General features: G+C 36.6%; 1 protein-coding gene across 4 annotated transcripts in view; it reads left to right on the forward strand.

Moving 5' to 3' along the window:
• Nucleotides 1-18536, forward strand: part of EYA3 (EYA transcriptional coactivator and phosphatase 3) — a 95557-nt gene that overhangs the window by 12970 nt on the left and 64051 nt on the right. For all 4 annotated transcript variants that reach the window (XM_070775434.1, XM_070775443.1, XM_070775417.1 and 1 more), the window contains one exon: nucleotides 8849-8949. In XM_070775434.1, the coding sequence (XP_070631535.1) occupies nucleotides 8917-8949 (33 nt within the window). In that variant the 5' untranslated portion in view covers nucleotides 8849-8916. The remainder of the gene's footprint in view (nucleotides 1-8848; nucleotides 8950-18536) is intronic.

Genomic DNA, 18536 nt, shown 5'->3' on the forward strand with positions numbered 1-18536 from the left:
GACACTGCCTACCTGCCTCTTCCATAGTCACTAGAAGTCATTGTATAAAACTAGAACCTGTGTATGATAATAGATGAACAAAGATTCTCGGCCACTCAGAAAAAAATGCTTAGTTGAAACTCCTAACTACAAATATGAACTAATAGTAACCTAGATGTATCAGCCACTTAAGGAAACTTAATACTGTGAAAGAGAGGTACCCAATGCATCCAGCACTAACGGAGATAGTGAACAGTGTGAATTTAGTATAATGTAATATAAATTAATATAAAACACTAAATTTAGTATAATGTAATACAGATTTTAAAGGTAAGAATTATTTCAGAGGAAATATAAAAGGAAATAAATATTGAAATTTTAAGAATCATAAAGGGTGAACAGCACATTAATAAGTGTAAAGATTGAGTGGAATTCAAATGCAGAGGATATCAACAATAATGGCAGAGTAAGAACCTCTGAAAATTCTCCATAAAAGCAATGAGGATACTGGCAAAAATAGTCAACGCTTTCAGGACTCTGAAAATTAACTACAGGCTTGCAGCAATCTGAATGTTTAGTCAAGAAAAATAGCTGAATCTCAGCAAAAGCAGTGAACTTTGTAGCATTTTAGCTTGCATTGTGCCCATTCTCCTCTCTCTAGCTCCAGCCTTGGAAACCAACAGCCCACAGTCATGGTGAAAACTAGCATCCTGGAAGCCACTGGAAGGGGCAGAACAAGAATGGAGCTCCTTCAAAGCCCTGTTCCCAGAAAACATTATTATTTGACCTTCTAGTGGTTCCTTGAAAGACCTCATTTGCAAGACTGTATTTGACCTGAATGGGAACTCACCCTGTAAAAATAGCCTTTCCCCTCTCAAATTAGAGATAGTTATTGAACATCATGGATTCAGTACCAGAAAACAGATTCAACAGTACGTTAAAAATAATACTCTATAGTGCAAGAGGTTCATCTCTGAACTAAGTGCATTATGTGGTTCAATGTCCGAAATCTAGTAACATACTGTATTAATAGTAAAGAGAAAACCCATATGGTCATTTTTGTGGATGGCAGAAAATCACCAGTGTCACGCTTAGTAGTGGTATGCAAGATGTATTCTTATTAAGGTGAGGAAAAGAAAAGAATGCTCAACAGTTAGCAGTTACTTAATATTATAGTGGAGGTGTAAGAATATTATTAGGCAAGCAGAAGAAATAAAGAGGTTAATATTGGGGAAAGAGGAAGAACTATTTTTATGCAGATGGGGAAAATATATACATGAAACTCAAGAATCAACCATCTTATTATTCTCATTGTTAGAAACAATAAGAGACTTTGGTAACAGGGGAGATTACAAAATTAATGTGCCAATATTAACAACTTTCCTATATATAAAAAGTAACTTCTTTAGAAAATATAATGAAAAGTATAACAAAGCAAAAAGATAAAATGCCAGCACAAAGAAATGTAGAGGATCTGCTAAGAGACTAAAAAAAATATTAAGTAACTGGAAATACATACTCTGTTCTTAGATAGAACTCAGTATTGTAAACTCATCCTTAAATTAGACCTTCGTGGTCTAATGCAATTTAAATTACAATTTTTTTTTTTTAAACAAAACTTTCATAATGTTATCCTGAAATTTGTTTGGTAAGCATATACTTTTCTTTTAGTGATTTAAGTTTAATTTGTATATCATCCTTTTTAAGTTGCTTTCAGAGAAGATTCCAGAGTTTGAGACTGCTGGCCTCTGTGGATTCGATTCCTTCATTTTAGAATAACCAGAAAATAATAGTCTCTGGGGAAATTATTTCAGTTAAGAGTCTTTATCCAGGAAAAGAGTAAATTCCTAAAATTTACTCTTGTTTACTTTGTTGCTTGAAGTTAACATTAACGGCTTTTACTGGTTCAATTAATGAAGCCTTTATATTTTTACTCTGTTTGATATATACATTTTAGTGTTTAGTTAAATGGCATTTTCAACACTGACATGAATTTTTGAAAGCAGGCAAAACACTCTAAGTAATTATGATTTCTTTCAGAATATGTCTTTAAATACCAGCATATTCTATCCTGTGTTCTACTTCAGTATTTTTCTTCTGGTTTCAGATATTCAATGAATATTTTATGTTGAGAAAGAATTCTAAGGCTGTTTCCAGGAAATACAAAAAAGGGAGTTCCAAAGAAAGAAATACATGCAAAAAACCTAAAAAGATATTTACTAAGTTATAAAAGTCACATTTTTCTAATGACAAAAATTTCTGATTATCTAGTATCATTCTGTATAATCTATTTATTAATTTTCTTGATACAGTGCTTAGCATAGTGTTACAAAATTTTAAATTAAATGTTTAGTAAATGCTTTTATGAAGAAGCATGCTACTCTCTGGGCTTCCCAGGTGGCGCAGTGGTAAGGAATCCACCTGCCAGTGCAAGAGATGGAAAAGATATGGGTTCAATCCCTGGGTTGGGAAGATCCCCTGGAGTAGCAAATGGCAACTGGCTCCAGTATTCTTGCCTGGAAAATTCCATGGATAGAGGAGCGGGCTACAGGTCATGGGGTTGTAGAGAGTCAGACATGACTGAGCAACTAAGCAGGCATGCACGCACGTACAAACCTTAAGACATCCAAATTGTATCCCTTTGTATCTGCTTTTGAGTCTTATTAAACTATTATTATAAGCTATAATCAGTGTAAAATCTTACCTTTTTTTTTTCACCTTTTAAATGGACCTGTATTGAAATAGGTTACAGCAAAATCCTTGGTGATCCCTTGGTTAAGACTCTACCCTTCCATTGCATGTGTGTTTGATTCCCAGTCAGGGAACTATTATAAGATACACCTGCCGCTTGGCACAGCTTAAAAAAAATTTACAATTTCGTTTAATACAGAATGTAGAATTACAGCTTAGGTAAATCTCTCCACATGTTGATTGTTTCTAATTTTTAATTTCTGTGAGCAAGAAACACTTAGTTTTTAAAATAAATTTAGCTTTTACCCCTGTATTTAATTTTGGGGGGGAAATCCAAGAAAAGTTAATCAGGCCACGGGCAATTTTATGACATCTTTTATACTCTAACCAGAGAACAGTCTGAAGATACATACAGTTCTACAACAAGGGCCTGAATATTTCTTTTCTTCTTATGTTTCAGATAACTTTAGGTTTTGTTGTTTAGATTATTTTTGTAGTTTAATATGTGTGAAGTGGTTTTTTTTTTTAATATTAAAATTTATTCAGTTAGTAGTGAGAATCTTTTTTCCCTGAGTGCCGACTTGATCTTTGTTGTTACCTAAGTTGTCTGTATCCTTTTGCCCCACATAGAAGATGGGTAAAATGGCAGCCCACTCCAGTGCTCTTGCCTGGAGAATCCCATGGACAGAGGAGCCTGGCAGGCTGCAGTCCATGGGGTCGCAAAGAGTCAGACACAACTGAGCGAGTTCACTTTCACTTTCTTTCAAATGTTGTAGACGTTAAGTTTTATCTGTCATAATTATTGCAGGTATTGCTTCCATTTGTTTATATCCTTTTACTCTTACAGTTGTTATTTTTCATTGTGTTAAAGTATGTTTTACAAAACCAGATCTATTGATTTGTTGCTTATGCTTTCTTTTATTGACCCAAATTTAATCTCTTTCTCACAGATGAGATAAATAGGCTATTCTGTTTTCTCCAGTATTATTTGAATGCTCAGTTCTTCATGTATTTAGAATTACTCATAATGTATGATGTGGATATGTTTTTCTCCACATTATCCTCAGTTTTTCTGACAATATTTAAATAAGGATTTTCTGCACTTTAAGCACTTTTGAAATTTGATCATTATTTTGGTCTTTCTAGTCTCGTGGATCTTCTTGTATTTTTTTTTAATTGTGGTAAGTATACATAACAAAATTAATAATTTTAACCATTTTCAGTATATCATTCCACAGCATTAAGTACATTTACAATGTTGCACAGCCATCCTTCACCACTATCCTCTACTATCCTTATTTGATATAGTTCTGCTTTAAGCTGAAACACGATTGCTATTAACCTCAGGTAGATTGTTTAAATTTCTGAATTCCACTTGTCCTGTGCCTAGGGGATATGAAGATATACCAATTGTGTTTTAAGATGGTTGTGGAGATAAAATTAAGACAACGAATGTAAAAATATGTAGTGGGTTTTACATGCTCGGTAATCAATAGGTCTCTTATCCTTCCCACTATAGTTGGTTTTCAAGACTGATGTAGGACTGATCTTTCTTAACTGACTTTGTTATTCTCCTCCAAGGTACCCATCATTATTTTTGTCTAATTTCAGTAAGAAGTTTGTACATATTAGAATAAATCTTTGTTTATTTATTTGAAACATCCTGATAGATTGTATAGATTATGATACCCAAATTAGCATTTAGTATCATCCCACCGATACTTACTACTAAGTACTGTTCTGCAAGAGACCGTTGATATGTTTTCTTATGTTTTGAGCCATTTTCATTACATCTTTTCTGATTTTGCTTTATGAAGCCTCCTAGTTTATAAATTAGAATTTAATGAGATATCTTTAGGCTTTATCATGGTACTTTAGGTGTTAGGACACTTGTTTCTAAATTAATTGATAGATCCCCTTTAGAAGATTTCAGTTACTGTTGAATAATAGTACTTGAAGCAGTTTTCTTCAGGTCACATAGAAGAGGGTATTTCGCTATTTGTTTTCATTCTTCAATGTATATATGTAATTATATTTGAGGACAGCATGATAAACATTTGCCAGTTACCTACTTCTTGATAACTTCTTCAGGCTCCTGATGCTTATAACTATTATTGCTGAGATTTATTTAATTTTGGGAAGCAGGCTGTTCATTTTCCCCTGGGAAACTTCGATAGCCTTTTCTCCTCCAGGGGATCTTCCCGACCCAGGGGTCGAACCTGTGTCTCTTACGTCTCCTGAATTTGCAGGCAGGTTCTTTACCACTGGCACCACCTTTAGTTATAGTTTTTCCAGATTTCTGCCCATGAAGGCATGTGGATATAAACTCTCTCCAAAAATGGTGGTAAAAGGGTTTAATTAAAAGTCGATAGTAAGAATTGAAACTGGAAAATTATGAAAAGCTGTTACTGTCCAAATGCCTTGAAAGTACTTAAAACAAAAATGCACTCAGGATATGTTTTGTTTGGCTGTTTGAGTAAGTTGTAATTACATTCATTTACACTACGTTAAGAATCTGCTTTCCACTTTTAAGTCAAACCATTGTATATTATTGGATATTTTAATTCAGAAGATATTGGATATTTCAAAAGATGAGATGGTTGGATGGCATCACTGACTCAATGGACATGAGTTTGAGTAAGCTCCGGGAGTTGCTGATGGACAGGGAAGCCTGGCATGCTGCAGTCTTCCATGGGTTGGAAAGAGTCAGACACAACTGAGCGACTAAACTGAATTTAAAAAGATGAATCTCACTGAATGTAAAATAATGTCAGGTTATATTAATGGTTAAAAGAAACACCCCAAAACAAAAAGACAAAATATGCAGTTAAACTTCAGAGCGAGTACAGGAAAGCAAGAAAACTAAGATTTGTATGGTAATTCTGTACTTTTACTATTATCAAGTACTGGAACACCTTACAACACTTTCATTTGGTGGTTAGTAAGTGTGACTTTCTATTGTAAGCATGTGCCACTTGCTGAAAATGATGTAAGGTCTTAATATTAAAAGTTTTATTAGCACATTTATAAATGCTAGGAACATGATAAATACTTGTGTTCTTTTATTTAGTATAATTCAGATATTTAACAAATTATTGGAAAGAAGGAAGAATATTATATTGATGGAAAGTATCTTACATGGGGCTTCCCTGGTACTTCAGTTGGTAAAGAACCCGCCTGCAATGCAGGAGACCCCGGTTTGATTCCTGGGTCGGGAAGATCCCCTGGAGAAGGGATAGGCTACCTACTCCAGGATTCTTGGGCTTCCCTGGTGGCTCCAACAGTGAAGAATCCACCTGCAGTGTGGGAGATCTGGGTTCGATCCCTGGGTCAGGAAAATCCCCTGGAGGAGGGCATGGCAACCCACTCCAGTTTTCTTGCCTGGAGAATCCCATGGACAGAGGAGCCTGGCAGGCTATAGTCCATGGGGTCACAAAGAGTCGGACACTACTGAGCAACTAACCACAGCACATCTCAGTATCTTACATGCATGGTGTAATAGAATCACATATGTTATAGTCATTATTAATATATTTTATATACAAGTGTACCAGAGTGTATGTTTACAGACTTCAGATATATCACATGCCAGCAGAATCCCAGAAATTCTGCAGCACTAAGCCATATGCATCCTTTGTAGTTTGCTTTTTGTGTTAACTGTAAAATTATCAAAATTATTGGTGTTCATTGATTACTTGATCTTTAAAGTTTTTTAAAAATGTAAAAATTATCTATGATCCTTTTATTTTTCTCAGTTGCAAAATGAAAAAGATAAAGGTAATTTTTAAGATGGAAACAACCAAGTGTACTTGTTTTCAAAGAAAAAAGTAGAGGTAGAAAGATTGTCTTCCAATTGTTCTCTTAACGAAAGTTTTCTTGCAACCTGCCATAGGATTTATCTCAAGAAAACTAGGAAGCTATTCCCTTTCTGTTGTAAAATCACTGTAGTATTACCATCTTTCTAAAAAACAAAATTCAAGATTTTACCATTTAGTTTTGTATGGTTTGAGAATCTATTTCCCTGCTATTAAGAGTAGTATCTCTTTTAAAACCCATGATCCCTTTGATCTATAAAAGAGATCTGTGTTCTCCTTTAACACTGTTCATATTTTTAAAATCAAGAAAATAAGGAAAGCACATGTTATTGAGTACCCTCTTTTTTCTTTAAAAAAAACACTGTTTTTCTTCCCTTCCTCTTGCTCACGAGTAGATTTATAACCCTTCCTCCAAGAGAAAGAATATCCGTTTACTCTCCTTTGCTGAGAATCTACTGATTAGAGATTCAATCATTACAGTTACAGCCTTCAATTAAGTAAGACATAGAATATTATCACTTTTTGTTTAGGTGAGAGCTGGTCACACAAAATTTTAACAAATAAGGTATTTAAAGGCATTACATTTCTCTAATGATTTGGTTCTATTTTCCTGTTTCGGGATAAAGTCATATATGTACATTATGTACATTGGCTCTGTAAAAATCCCATAGAGATAAGACACTTCATTTTAAAACTAAATCAGATATAAGCTGGTAAAACATGAAAACGTTTCATCTTTCATAATTGTGCATCAGCTTCACGTCACGTTGGTTATGCTCTCCTGAGTAGAGCAAAACAAGTGCAGGGAAGATAGCTCCTGTGAGCTTTGGTTATTGCGCACTGTAATTCTGCAGCACTAGTTATCTGCGTCATGTAGTTTGAGAACTTAGCTTTTGGGGCTCTGTGGATGAGCTACACGTGAGTGCATTGAGCATCAAGTGCTTCTGACCTTCAAACTTTTTTTTCTTTTGACATTTTAGATCAGGGCAGGGAGGAAAGCTGTGTCAGAGCTGGACAGTTGTGCATCTGATTGCATCCCTTACACGTGTTTTCTCTCCTTTCCCCATTCCAGAGTGTGCCCCTAAAGTATGTTGTATTGTACCAGGATAGAGCAGTAGAAGCGGAGTGGTGGTAAATGGGCACGATTGAAGCTTTTCAATTCCCTTTTTATTCATTACATCTGCAACAAGATTCTCTACTCGCTTTATTTAGCTTTGTGTGTGAAGTTGGTTACAGTGGTTGGTAAAAAGTGAAAACAGGTGTGACCTTAATTAGAAGCACAAACAATCATGTGTTTTGGAGAAGTACTATTCTCATTTTTGTTAAATAGAAATGAGGAGTTTTTAGTTTTTATAATTATTTTGCTTTCTAACATCTTTCTGTTCTTCTGGCAGCAGGACACAAAAACGTGTTCTTACCAGTAAGTGTGGGTTTCCCTGGTGGCTCAGCTGGTAAAGAATCCGCCTGCAGTGCAGGGCACCCCGTTTGATCCCTGGGTCAGGAAGGTCCCCTGGAGAAGCGGAAGGCTACCCACTCCAGGATTCTGGCCTGGAGAATTTCATAGACAGTATAGTCCATGTGGTCGCAAAGAGTCGGATACAACTGAGCCCCTTTCACTTTCTTTTTTTTCAGGGGCTTAGAGTCCTGTTTTTCTTCTCTAGTTTGGAAATCCGAACAGGAAGAGCAGGGGCTGAGAAAGTAAAGGTTTTGCTTTAATAATTGACTAAGTGGTAAATTTAGTGGAGCTTGTTATTTCAGGATAAAATGGTTCCTAGCTTTCATTTTTATTTTCCTTAATTCTATGATTCAATATTTCACTTTATTTATTTGCATTATTAAAATAGATCCAAAAGTTTCCTTTGTGTTAATTACATATATACAGATAGTTGGTTGTGAAAGTATTTACTCGATGTTTCAGTTTACCTACTATTTAAAGTGATCCTGTGTGTGTTAGCAGTTATGTAAATAGTCCATGTTAAAGCAGGCTGGATGTTATCGTAAGTTATTGACTGGCTCGGCTAATGTTTAAAATTTTTAATATAACCCAAATTTTTAAACAATTGTGTCTTAGTTCATTTACATGGCTGTTACAGTGTTTAATGCCTTGGGCACTATAGCAACCGTGTTTTAAGTACAGCAGAAGTGGTTCCACGTGTTGGCTTTTGCAAGGTATTATAAAGTCGGGTAAACCTACCTGACTTGGTGCAGCATGTCAATTTTGAAAAGCCACGTGCAGATTTGAGATTAGAGCTCACGTAGAAAGACTGAGGTAGCAAAATATTTTAAAAATTATTCTCTGATGGCCTCAATGATAATGCTCTAAGAGTACATAAAGTGTTGAATCCCCGTTCTTTTTTAAACAGATTGTGAAGACTGCTGGGGGATACTTGCAATCCAGTCACAAAAGTGTAATAAAGAAATATTGGTCCTGATGGAAGAAGAGCAAGATTTACCAGAGCAACCAGTAAGTATTTCCTTTAACAATTTAAAGTTGATTGTAGAAAGGCTAATTTTAAGAAACTTTAAATATTATTCAGTTATACTACAGATTCTAAGTTAGAAATAAAATTGATGAAAGGACTCCTTAATAATATTCTTCTAAGAAAAGTGTACTTAAATTTATATTTTGCTGACTTAATGCCAAAGAGTCTGCTTAGAAAATTCAGCTTTACAAAGTAAGTATTGTATTTAGAAATGCCATTTTAAAAAAGCAGTGGCTAATTTGCAGCAATGGATGGACCTAGAGATTGTCAAATTGAGTGAAGTAAGTTGGACAAAGGAGAAATATCATGACATCCTTTTTGCTGCTGCTGCTAAAACATGACTGTCGCTTCAGTCATGTCTGACTCTTTGGGACCCTACAGACTGTAGCCTATCAGGCTCCTCTGTCCATGGGATTCTCCACACAAGAATACTGGCATGGAGTTGTCCTGTTCTCCTCCAGGGGATCTTCCCAACCCAGAGATTGAACCCATATCTCTTATGTCTCCTGCTTTGGCAGGTGAATTCTTTACCACTAGCACCACCTTGGAAGCCCCGACATCCCTTACATGTAAAATTTAAAAAGGAATGATACAAATGAACTTATTTATAAAATAACACAGACTCACAGTCTTATGGTTGCCTGTAGTGAAGGACGGGGTGAAGGGATAGTTAGGGAGTTTGGGATGGACATGTGTACACTGTTATATTTAAAATGGATAACCAACAAGGTTCTACTGTATAACTCAGGGAACTGTGCTCAATGTTAGATGGGAGGGGACTTTGGGGAGGAATGGATGTATCTATATGTATGGCTGAGTCCTTTTGTTGTCCACGTGAAACTATCACAGCATTGTTGATCGGCTATGCTCTAATATAAAATGAATTGTTGTCATTTTTAAAGCAATGGTATTCTTAAAGTTTTTACAAAATAAAAGAGGACATTTACCAAACGGTATATATTATTTCTGCTGGAAAATCTAGTTTTATTTTTGCCTAAATTTCCCTGACTAAATTTTTTAAAGTAGTAATAGTTGAAGAAAATGTAGTTTGACCACTGGCTAATTCTTTAAAATTGATAAGACCCTCGAGAATAAGTTGAATTCTTAATTTCTTTTAAATATTTAACATAAATTAATTTTAAATGTACTTGGGTGCTACAGATTTATTGCCTTACCATGGTTTCTTTTTTTTTTCTTTTGGTCTTTTTAAGTGTTTTTTTTTTTTTTCTTTTTTAACCCATAGCATTTAAAAAAGGAAGACATAGTAATCATTCTCTTAAAATACTTTTTTGTTAAAGAATCTTTTCCTTTTACTTGAGCTTCTTTTTCTGAAATAAGATAAATACTGATTCAATTTGCTCTCCTGAATAAGCCTCTTGCATTTTAAGAGAATAGTGAGTGGTACATTTTTATCTCTCAGTAAAAGTCCAGCCTAAAAAACTTTGAATTTTGAAAGAAGATAACAGAGTATGTTTTTATGTTCTAGATGTGTTCTTTACATCAATGAAAGATGGTCACCTGCTTCCATTTAAATGATAAAGTCCTCTAAGTATTTTAAGTATTATACTTTATGTTCAGACATGCACATCAGTGATTCTTTTGCTATTACTCTTTTAGTCCCCTCGTTTGAGTATAAAGCTAGGAAGACCTAAGCAGTTGGTAAAATGACCTTTTGAAACATTTAAAATGTCATTCCCCTATCCCTGGTGGAACATTAATAATCAAGGAAATGGTAGGGTTAAAAATCATCCTCAGCGATGTTTCAGAGATATACACTGTGAGAACAAATAGCTGAGTTAGAGACACTGAATGTACCAAGGAAGATTGTAAGACAAACGTCTAGTCATAGTTTCAAAAGGCTTATGTAAATGTTGACATCCTGCTGAAATGAGTATTGTTAGTTGCTCCTTACCTGTTTAAGGTAGTGAGAATTGTGAAGCTGACCTGTTGGTGAGTCATTTTTCCCCCTCTGCTTCATCTCCTTGTCGTTCTATTTAGTTTCTATAACATGACGTGCAAAACCTGATTGTTATTTCAGAGAGAGGTGAGAAATTAAAGTGGTTTAAAAGCAGATTTTCTGGGAATTCCTGGTGGTCCAGTGACTGGGAATCTCCACTTACACTAACAGGGGCATGGGTGTGATACCTGAGACTAAGATCTCACAAGCCATGTGGCGCAGCCAAAAAATTTTTTTTTAATTAAAAAAAATAAAAATTTTCTGCTGACTGTAGATGGTGATTGTCATGGGACATCTTTTTTTTTTTTAATTGGTTTGTACCAATTTATTGTCTTAATTTATTGTCTTAATTGTCTTAATTTATTTGTCTTAATTTATGAAGGTGACTGAGTGACAACACAAAGAGATCAGTGCCATTGAGAGAAAAGTTTACTGTTACAATTCTCTTAGAAATAAGAGACATAGCATGCCACAAAGGGTCCCAGGGAGAGCACCAGTGTCATTCAGGAGGCAGAGACACATAGAGCAATCCTAGAATGTATCGTAGGGGAATGCATAGGCCACACTCGTAATTGAGGTTTCTACAGGCAAGGTACAAAAAAGATCTTCACGACCCAGATAATCACGATGATGTGATCACTCACCTAGAGCCAGACATCCTGAAATGTGAAGTCAAGTGGGCCTTAGAAAGCATCACTACGAACAAAGCTAGTGGAGGTGATGGAATTCCAGTTGAGCTATTTCAGATCCTGAAAGATGATGCTGTGAAAGTGCTGCACTCAATATGTCAGCAAAGTGGGAAAACTCAGCAGTGGCCACAGGACTGGAAAAGGTCAGTTTTCATTCCAATCCCAAAGAAAGGCAATGCCAAAGAATGCTCAAACTACTGCACAGTTGCACGCATCTCACACGCTAGTAAAGTAATGCTCAAAATTCTCCAAGCCAGGCTTCAGCAATACATGAACCGTCAACTTCCTGATGTTCAAGCTGGTTTTAGAAAAGGCAGAGGAACCAGAGATCAAATTGCCAACATCCGCTGGATCATGGAAAAAGGAAGAGAGTTCCAGAAAAACATCTATTTCTGTTTTATTGACTATGCTAAAGCCTTTGACTGTGTGGATCACAATAAACTGTGGAAAATTCTGAAAGAGATGACAGTACCAGACCATCTGACCTGCCTCTTGAGAAATTTGTATGCAGGTCAGGAAGCAACAGTTAGAACTGGACATGCAACAACAGACTGGTTCCAAATAGGAAAAGGAGTACATCAAGGCTGTATATTGTCATCCTGCTTATTTAACTTACATGTAGAGTACATCATGAGAAATGCTGGGCTGGAAGAAGCACAAGCTGGAATCAAGATTGCCGGGAGAAATATCAATAACCTCAGATATGCAGATGACACCACCCTTATGGCAGAAAGTGAAGAGGAACTCAAAAGCCTCTTGATGAAAGTGAAAGTGGAGAGTGAAAAAGTTGGCTTAAAGCTCAACATTCTGAAAACTAAGATCATGCCATCTGGTCCCATCACTTCATGGGAAATAGATGGGGAAACAGTGAAAACAGTGTCAGACTTTATTTTTCTGGGCTCCAAAATCACTGCAGATGGTGATTGCAGCCATGAAGTTAAAAGACACTTACTCCTTGGAAGGAAAGTTATGACCAACCTAGATAGCATATTCAAAAGCAGAGACATTGTTTTGCCAACAAAGGTCCGTCTAGTCAAGGCTGTGGTTTTTCTTGTGGTCATGTATGGATGTGAGAGTTGGACTGTGAAGAAAGCTGAGCGCCAAAGAACTGATGCTTTTGAACTGTGATGTTGGAGAAGACTCTGGAGAGTCCCTTGGACTGCAAGGAGATTCAGCCCGATCAGTCGTGGGTGTTCATTGGAAGGACTGATGCTGAAGCTGAAACTCCAATACTTTGGCCACCTCATGCGAAGAATTGACTCATTGGAAAGACCCTGATGCTGGGAGGGATTAGGGGCAGGAGGAGAAGGGGACGACAGGGGATGAGATGGCTGGATGGCATCACCGACTCGATGGATATGAGTTTGGGAGAACTCCGGGAGTTGGTAATGGACAGGGAGGCCTGGCGTGCTGCGATTCAAGGGGTCACAAAGAGTCAGATACAACTGAGCGACTGAACTGAACTAAACTGAATAGGGAAGGTAAGGCAGGGTAATTGTTTATTTAGGATTGGAGATTTGAGGTACAGAAACTATCACTAGGTATCTGGCCCTGGGTTTATTTAGAGCAGGGGAATATAGTTCAGACTATGGTTCAAAATATAGGCTCTGGATTGCAGGGGAGATGTAAGCAACTTTGGCTCTTAGTTTGGCCCTGTGATTAATGGGTGTGAAATAGACAAATACAGAAAATGTAGAAGATGTATTAACTGTTACAAATAACTAGGATAAGAAGAGTTAACGTCAGATACTGAGGAAAATTTTCACAGACTGTTCAGTTCAGTTCAGTTCTAAAGCTTCAGTGGAAAGAATGGTCCTGTCCCAAGTTGATAATGATAAAGTCATGATTTTTTTTAAATTTTATTTTATTGAGGTGTGGTTGGTGTTAGTTTCTGGTGTACTGCAAAGTGATTCAATTATACATATGTATAATACTTTACATCTGCTAATCACCAACTCCCAGTTCACCCCTCTCCCACTCTCCTCTCCCTTGGCAACCACAAGTCAGTTCTCTATGTTTGTGGGTCTATGTCTATTTCATAGATAAATTCATTTGTATCATGTTTTAGATTCCAAACATATAAGTGATTTGGTGTCTGGTAAGGGCCTGCTTCCTGGCTCATAGACTGCTATATTTTTGCTGTATAGCAAAGGAGGTCTCCTTTATAAGGGCACTAATCGTGTTTGTGAGGGCTCCACCCTCATAATCTTATCACCCCAAAAGCCCCACTTGCACATTTTATCATATTTGGGATAAAATTTCAAAATATGAATTGGTTTGTGGGGGGCGGAATACAGATACTCAGTCTGTAGCATCCTGTGTAACCAGGGAGAGGAAGAAGACTAGTGAATATTTATATGTGGATCTACCCTAATCTTTTCTTTGGGTCGCCTGTTTGATTTTCTGATGTAAAAAACAATATGTAACTCCTTTCCCTATACATTTCTCTTAAGAGGAACAGCCCCAAATTCCATCCATTGCTGCATCCAGATCCAGTCCAGGGTCTGATGCTCACTAGTTTCTACTAGATCCAGTTGTGACCTCTTTTGAACTGGTAGCCTGTGAACTTAAGAAGACACATTTCTTGCCTCCCATTGCAAGTCATGCTCCGTATGCAGTGGTGGAACAGGCAGTTGTCTCTGCCACAGGTATTTACCTTTCTAGTCATTTGGAATGCTTGTTCTCACCCTCTGTATGCTGATTTCCTTATATCAAGTTCTGGAAGTCAAATTAATAATTAGGTGACTATTGGTAAGGGCTTCCCTGGTGGTTCAGCTGATAAAAAAATCTGCCTGAAATGGAGGAGACCTGGGTTTGATCCCTGGGTTGGGAAGATCCCCTGGAGAAGGGAATGGCAACCCACTCCAGTATTCTCACCTGAAGAATTCCATGGAGAGAGAGCCCTGGCAGGCTGCAGTCCATGGGCTTGCAGAGTCAAACACAGCTGAGCAACTAACGTTGCCACTGCCCGTTGGTAAGTGTGATCAAAGAAAATAATATTAAATTTGTGTGTGTGTGTGTGTGTAATTTCATCTAGGTTATGATCAAACTCTTTCCCCTACTAGAACATACAGTATTACTTTCTAGTAAAAAGAATGATATGCTTTGTTGGACAGTGGTGGATAAATTCTGACACAGACGTCTTCCTTTTTAAGACTTCATGCAGACTTCTGTTGGATTTATTATTCCCAAGATTACAGTTTATCAAGCTCTAGTATGACTTAGCCTCTTGTTAAAACTTAAGAAGCATAATAATTATATACTTGTAAGGCATCTCAGAATAATTCTGGAGTGACATTTGAGATGCATAATGTAATTTTCTTATCTAGAAAGTGGTATTTCTTAAAATAACAGTTGTATATCAGTTTGTCTTTTCATAAACTGCTCACTCATTCTTTCTCTCCCTATCCACTCCTTTTCACCAGTTTCATTTTCAAAGCAGGTCTTTGAAGTAGATCAGTTCAGTTCAGTCACTCAGTCGTGTCCGACTCTTTGCGACCCCATGAATCGCAGCATGCCAGGCCTCCCTGTCCATCACCAACTCCCAGAGTTCACTCAAACTCATGTCCATCGAGTCGGTGATGCCCATCCAGCCATCTCATCCTCTGTCGTCCCTGTCTCCTTCTGCCCCCAATCCCTCCCAGCATCAGAGTCTTTTCCAGTGGGTCAACTCTTCGCATGAGGTGGCCAAAGTACTGGAGTTTCAGCTTTAACATCATTCCTTCCAAAGAAATCCCAGGGCTGATCTCCTTTAGAATGGACTGGTTGCATCTCCTTGCAGTCCAAGGGACTCTTCAAGAGTCTTCTCCAACACCACAGTTCAAAAGCATCAATTCTTCGACGCTCAGCTTTCTTGAAGTAGATAGTCATGTTGTATTTTCAGAGAGGTAGACACACAGTGAATTAACTCTCAGAACTGAGCCTTGAACCTGTATATTCTGAATTCATATGTTGTGTTATTTGTATTCCTTTGCTCTGCTGTATTTAAAGCATGATTTTGTTGTTGTTATGTTTTTAAGCAGAGGCATATATAGAACTCTGATTCATGAATTTGTCAGTGTATCCTCCTCTAGTAACCTTGAGTTATACCATGCCCATAAGATTATGTCATTTTTTAAATGACTGCTCTATTTATTGAGATATAATTCACATCCATTTTAAAGTGTCCAATTGGATGGTTTTTAGTATATTCACAGAGTTTTGCAGCTGTCACCAGAGTTGATCTTAGAACATTTTCATCAGACCAAAAAGAAACTGTACCCATTAGCAGTCACCCCTCAATTTTGCCCTCGCCGCAATCCTAGGCAACTACTAATTTACTTTCCTGTTGACCTTTTGTGAGTATTTCATATAAGTGGAGTTATATAGTATGTGGTCCTTTGTGACTGGCTCCTTTCACTTAGCATAATCTTTTCAGAGTTTATCTGTGTTAGCATGTGCAAGTATTGATACTTCATTCCCTTTTATTGCTGAACGTTTGATTATATGGATTTATCATTCATCATTTTTATTTGTCATTATTGTGTTTATCCATTAATCTATTCATGGACACTGGGTTTCCCCTTTCTTGCTATTTTGAATAATGCTGATATGAACATTCATGTCCAGGCCTTTGTGTGGATATATGTTTTCATTTCTCTTTGGTTATATAGTCAGAAATGGAATGGCTGGATTCTATGGCAGCTTTATGTTTTAACTGTTTGAGAAACTGCTAGACTGTTTGCCAAAGTAGTTGCACTGTTTTACTTTTTGTCCATTTCTGGATTGTATTATTTGAACCCATCCTTTTGTAATCCAGTGAAATCTGTATCCTTTGAGATAGTTTAATTCCTCTATGCCAAGGTACCACATTTCCTATCCCTGACTTACAGGAGGACGGAATTGCTTAAATCAAAGTGACAGTGGGTCATGAAAGGTACAGAATTAGCTGGGAGCACATTTTCCACCCCCTGACTTCTTTGTTTGGTAGACATGTCTTTAGGTTCATTTTCTCTGTTTCTATTTGTGTGTATGTACTCTACTGAGGGAGAAGGCAATGGCACCCCCCTCCAGTACACTCTTGTCTGGAAAATCCCATGGGCGGAGGAGCCTGGTAGGCTGCAGTCCATGGGTCGCTAAGTGTTGGACACGACTGAGCGACTTCACTTTCCCTTTTCACTTTCATACATTGGAGAAGGAAATGGCAACCCACTCCAGTGTTCTTGCCTGGAGAATCCCAGGGACAGGGGAGCCTGGTGGGCTGCTGTCTATGGGGTCACACAGAGTTGGACACGGTTGAAGCGACTTAGCAGCAGCAGCACTGTACTGAGCTGGCAATGTAGTAGATAAAAAATGAAAAAGCATAGTTCTTCCTTGAAAGGCCATTATGAATATATTTTAAAATTTCGCTCCAGGGCTTTTTTTTTTTGAGAGTTTTCTAGCTAAATTTGTTACACTGTGGCTCTAATAAAATGAAGACTGTGATAAGTTAGATTTTTCATTGCTCTAGTTTTCTTTGTATAGGTTACTGTTTGTAAACCATAGACTGTTTTAACTTCATTTCTTTGATTGCAAAGAGAGTCTTTGGGTGAGCTAAGCATAAATTCATCACCACTATTGGAAAATTACTTTATTATCTGGCATTATGTAAATACTGTCATCTTCAGGTGGGAAGGACAGCACATTTTCTTATAAGAGCCTGTATTAAGTTGAATTTTTCTTGTCTTAAGCCTTGCAGTTTCCAGTCAAAACAGTTTTCCAGCATTATTACATGAGTGCATTTTTCTCCCATACCTTTCATTGAGGTTATGTCATGGATTTGTAATACAGTTAAATTCTTTTGTCACAGTGTAGATACCGTCCTGTAATTGCTTTACCTCCTGGTTGGTATGGTATCTTTTATCATATGGAAGTTTTGAATTTTTGTAAAACCAACCTATTTTCTCCTTTATGGCTTTTTAATTTAATATCATGTTTACTAAGGGTTTATCTACCTCAAAGGTTTTGTCTTTGTTTCCTTTTTCTTCATATACTTTTGTGATTTTGTTTGTAAACTTAGAGGATTTTTTTAATACCCCTTATTAATTTTATCTTTATTGGCACCTATGAAAGTTAAGGCAGCATTATATAATGTCAGTTGATATGCCATAAGCAAGGATCCAAGAGTATTTGGTTCTATTTATTTTGTCATGTTTTCTCATGAAGAATACATGTCCATGAGAAATTGAATGGACCTGGGATTTATGTTGTATTTATTATTTACTTTAAATTTTTAAATTTAATCATATTTAATAGCTATATTCCCACCTAATATGTTTGTTTAAAATTGTTTATTAGCAGGGACTGCGCTGGTAGTCCGGCGCTTAAGACTCCAAATGCAGGGGGCACAGGTTCAGTCCTTCGTTGGGAAACTAAGATTCTGCATGCCTAAAAAAAAAATTGTTGAGCAGAGTTTCTGCCTCTGTGCATACCTAACTCCTTGTAGTGGGTTGGCAGTACTCTTTGTACTTTGCGAACTTGAAATACTTTTTAAGTATTCATAATCTGTATGGCTAAGCACACTAAGCTTACTTCTGTAACTAGTTATTCTAATTCAAAAACTCTAAAATCAGATTCTTTGTAATATTTAAAACAACAACAACAGGGAAAACCATTAGTAATGTTAACTATAGATCTTCTATTTGTGACTTCTTAAACTGTTTCAATGGGAATACTTTTACCTTAGAAGGATTTAGAGAAGATGAAAATATGGGAAAAAAACAGAATAGTGTGAAGCATATTTTTTAAATTACTGGTAACTTGATAGGAATTTATTTTTATTTTTGGTATGTAATATAAATATAAAGGTATTTCTATTAAATAAATGGTTAGATGATTGCAAAATTACCATACTTACTGTTTGAAAATATATTTATATGTCTGTTAAAATTTTAAAGTAAGCAGT

This window comes from Bos indicus, chromosome 2 (assembly GCF_029378745.1).
Source record: "Bos indicus isolate NIAB-ARS_2022 breed Sahiwal x Tharparkar chromosome 2, NIAB-ARS_B.indTharparkar_mat_pri_1.0, whole genome shotgun sequence".
NCBI lineage: Eukaryota > Metazoa > Chordata > Mammalia > Artiodactyla > Bovidae > Bos > Bos indicus.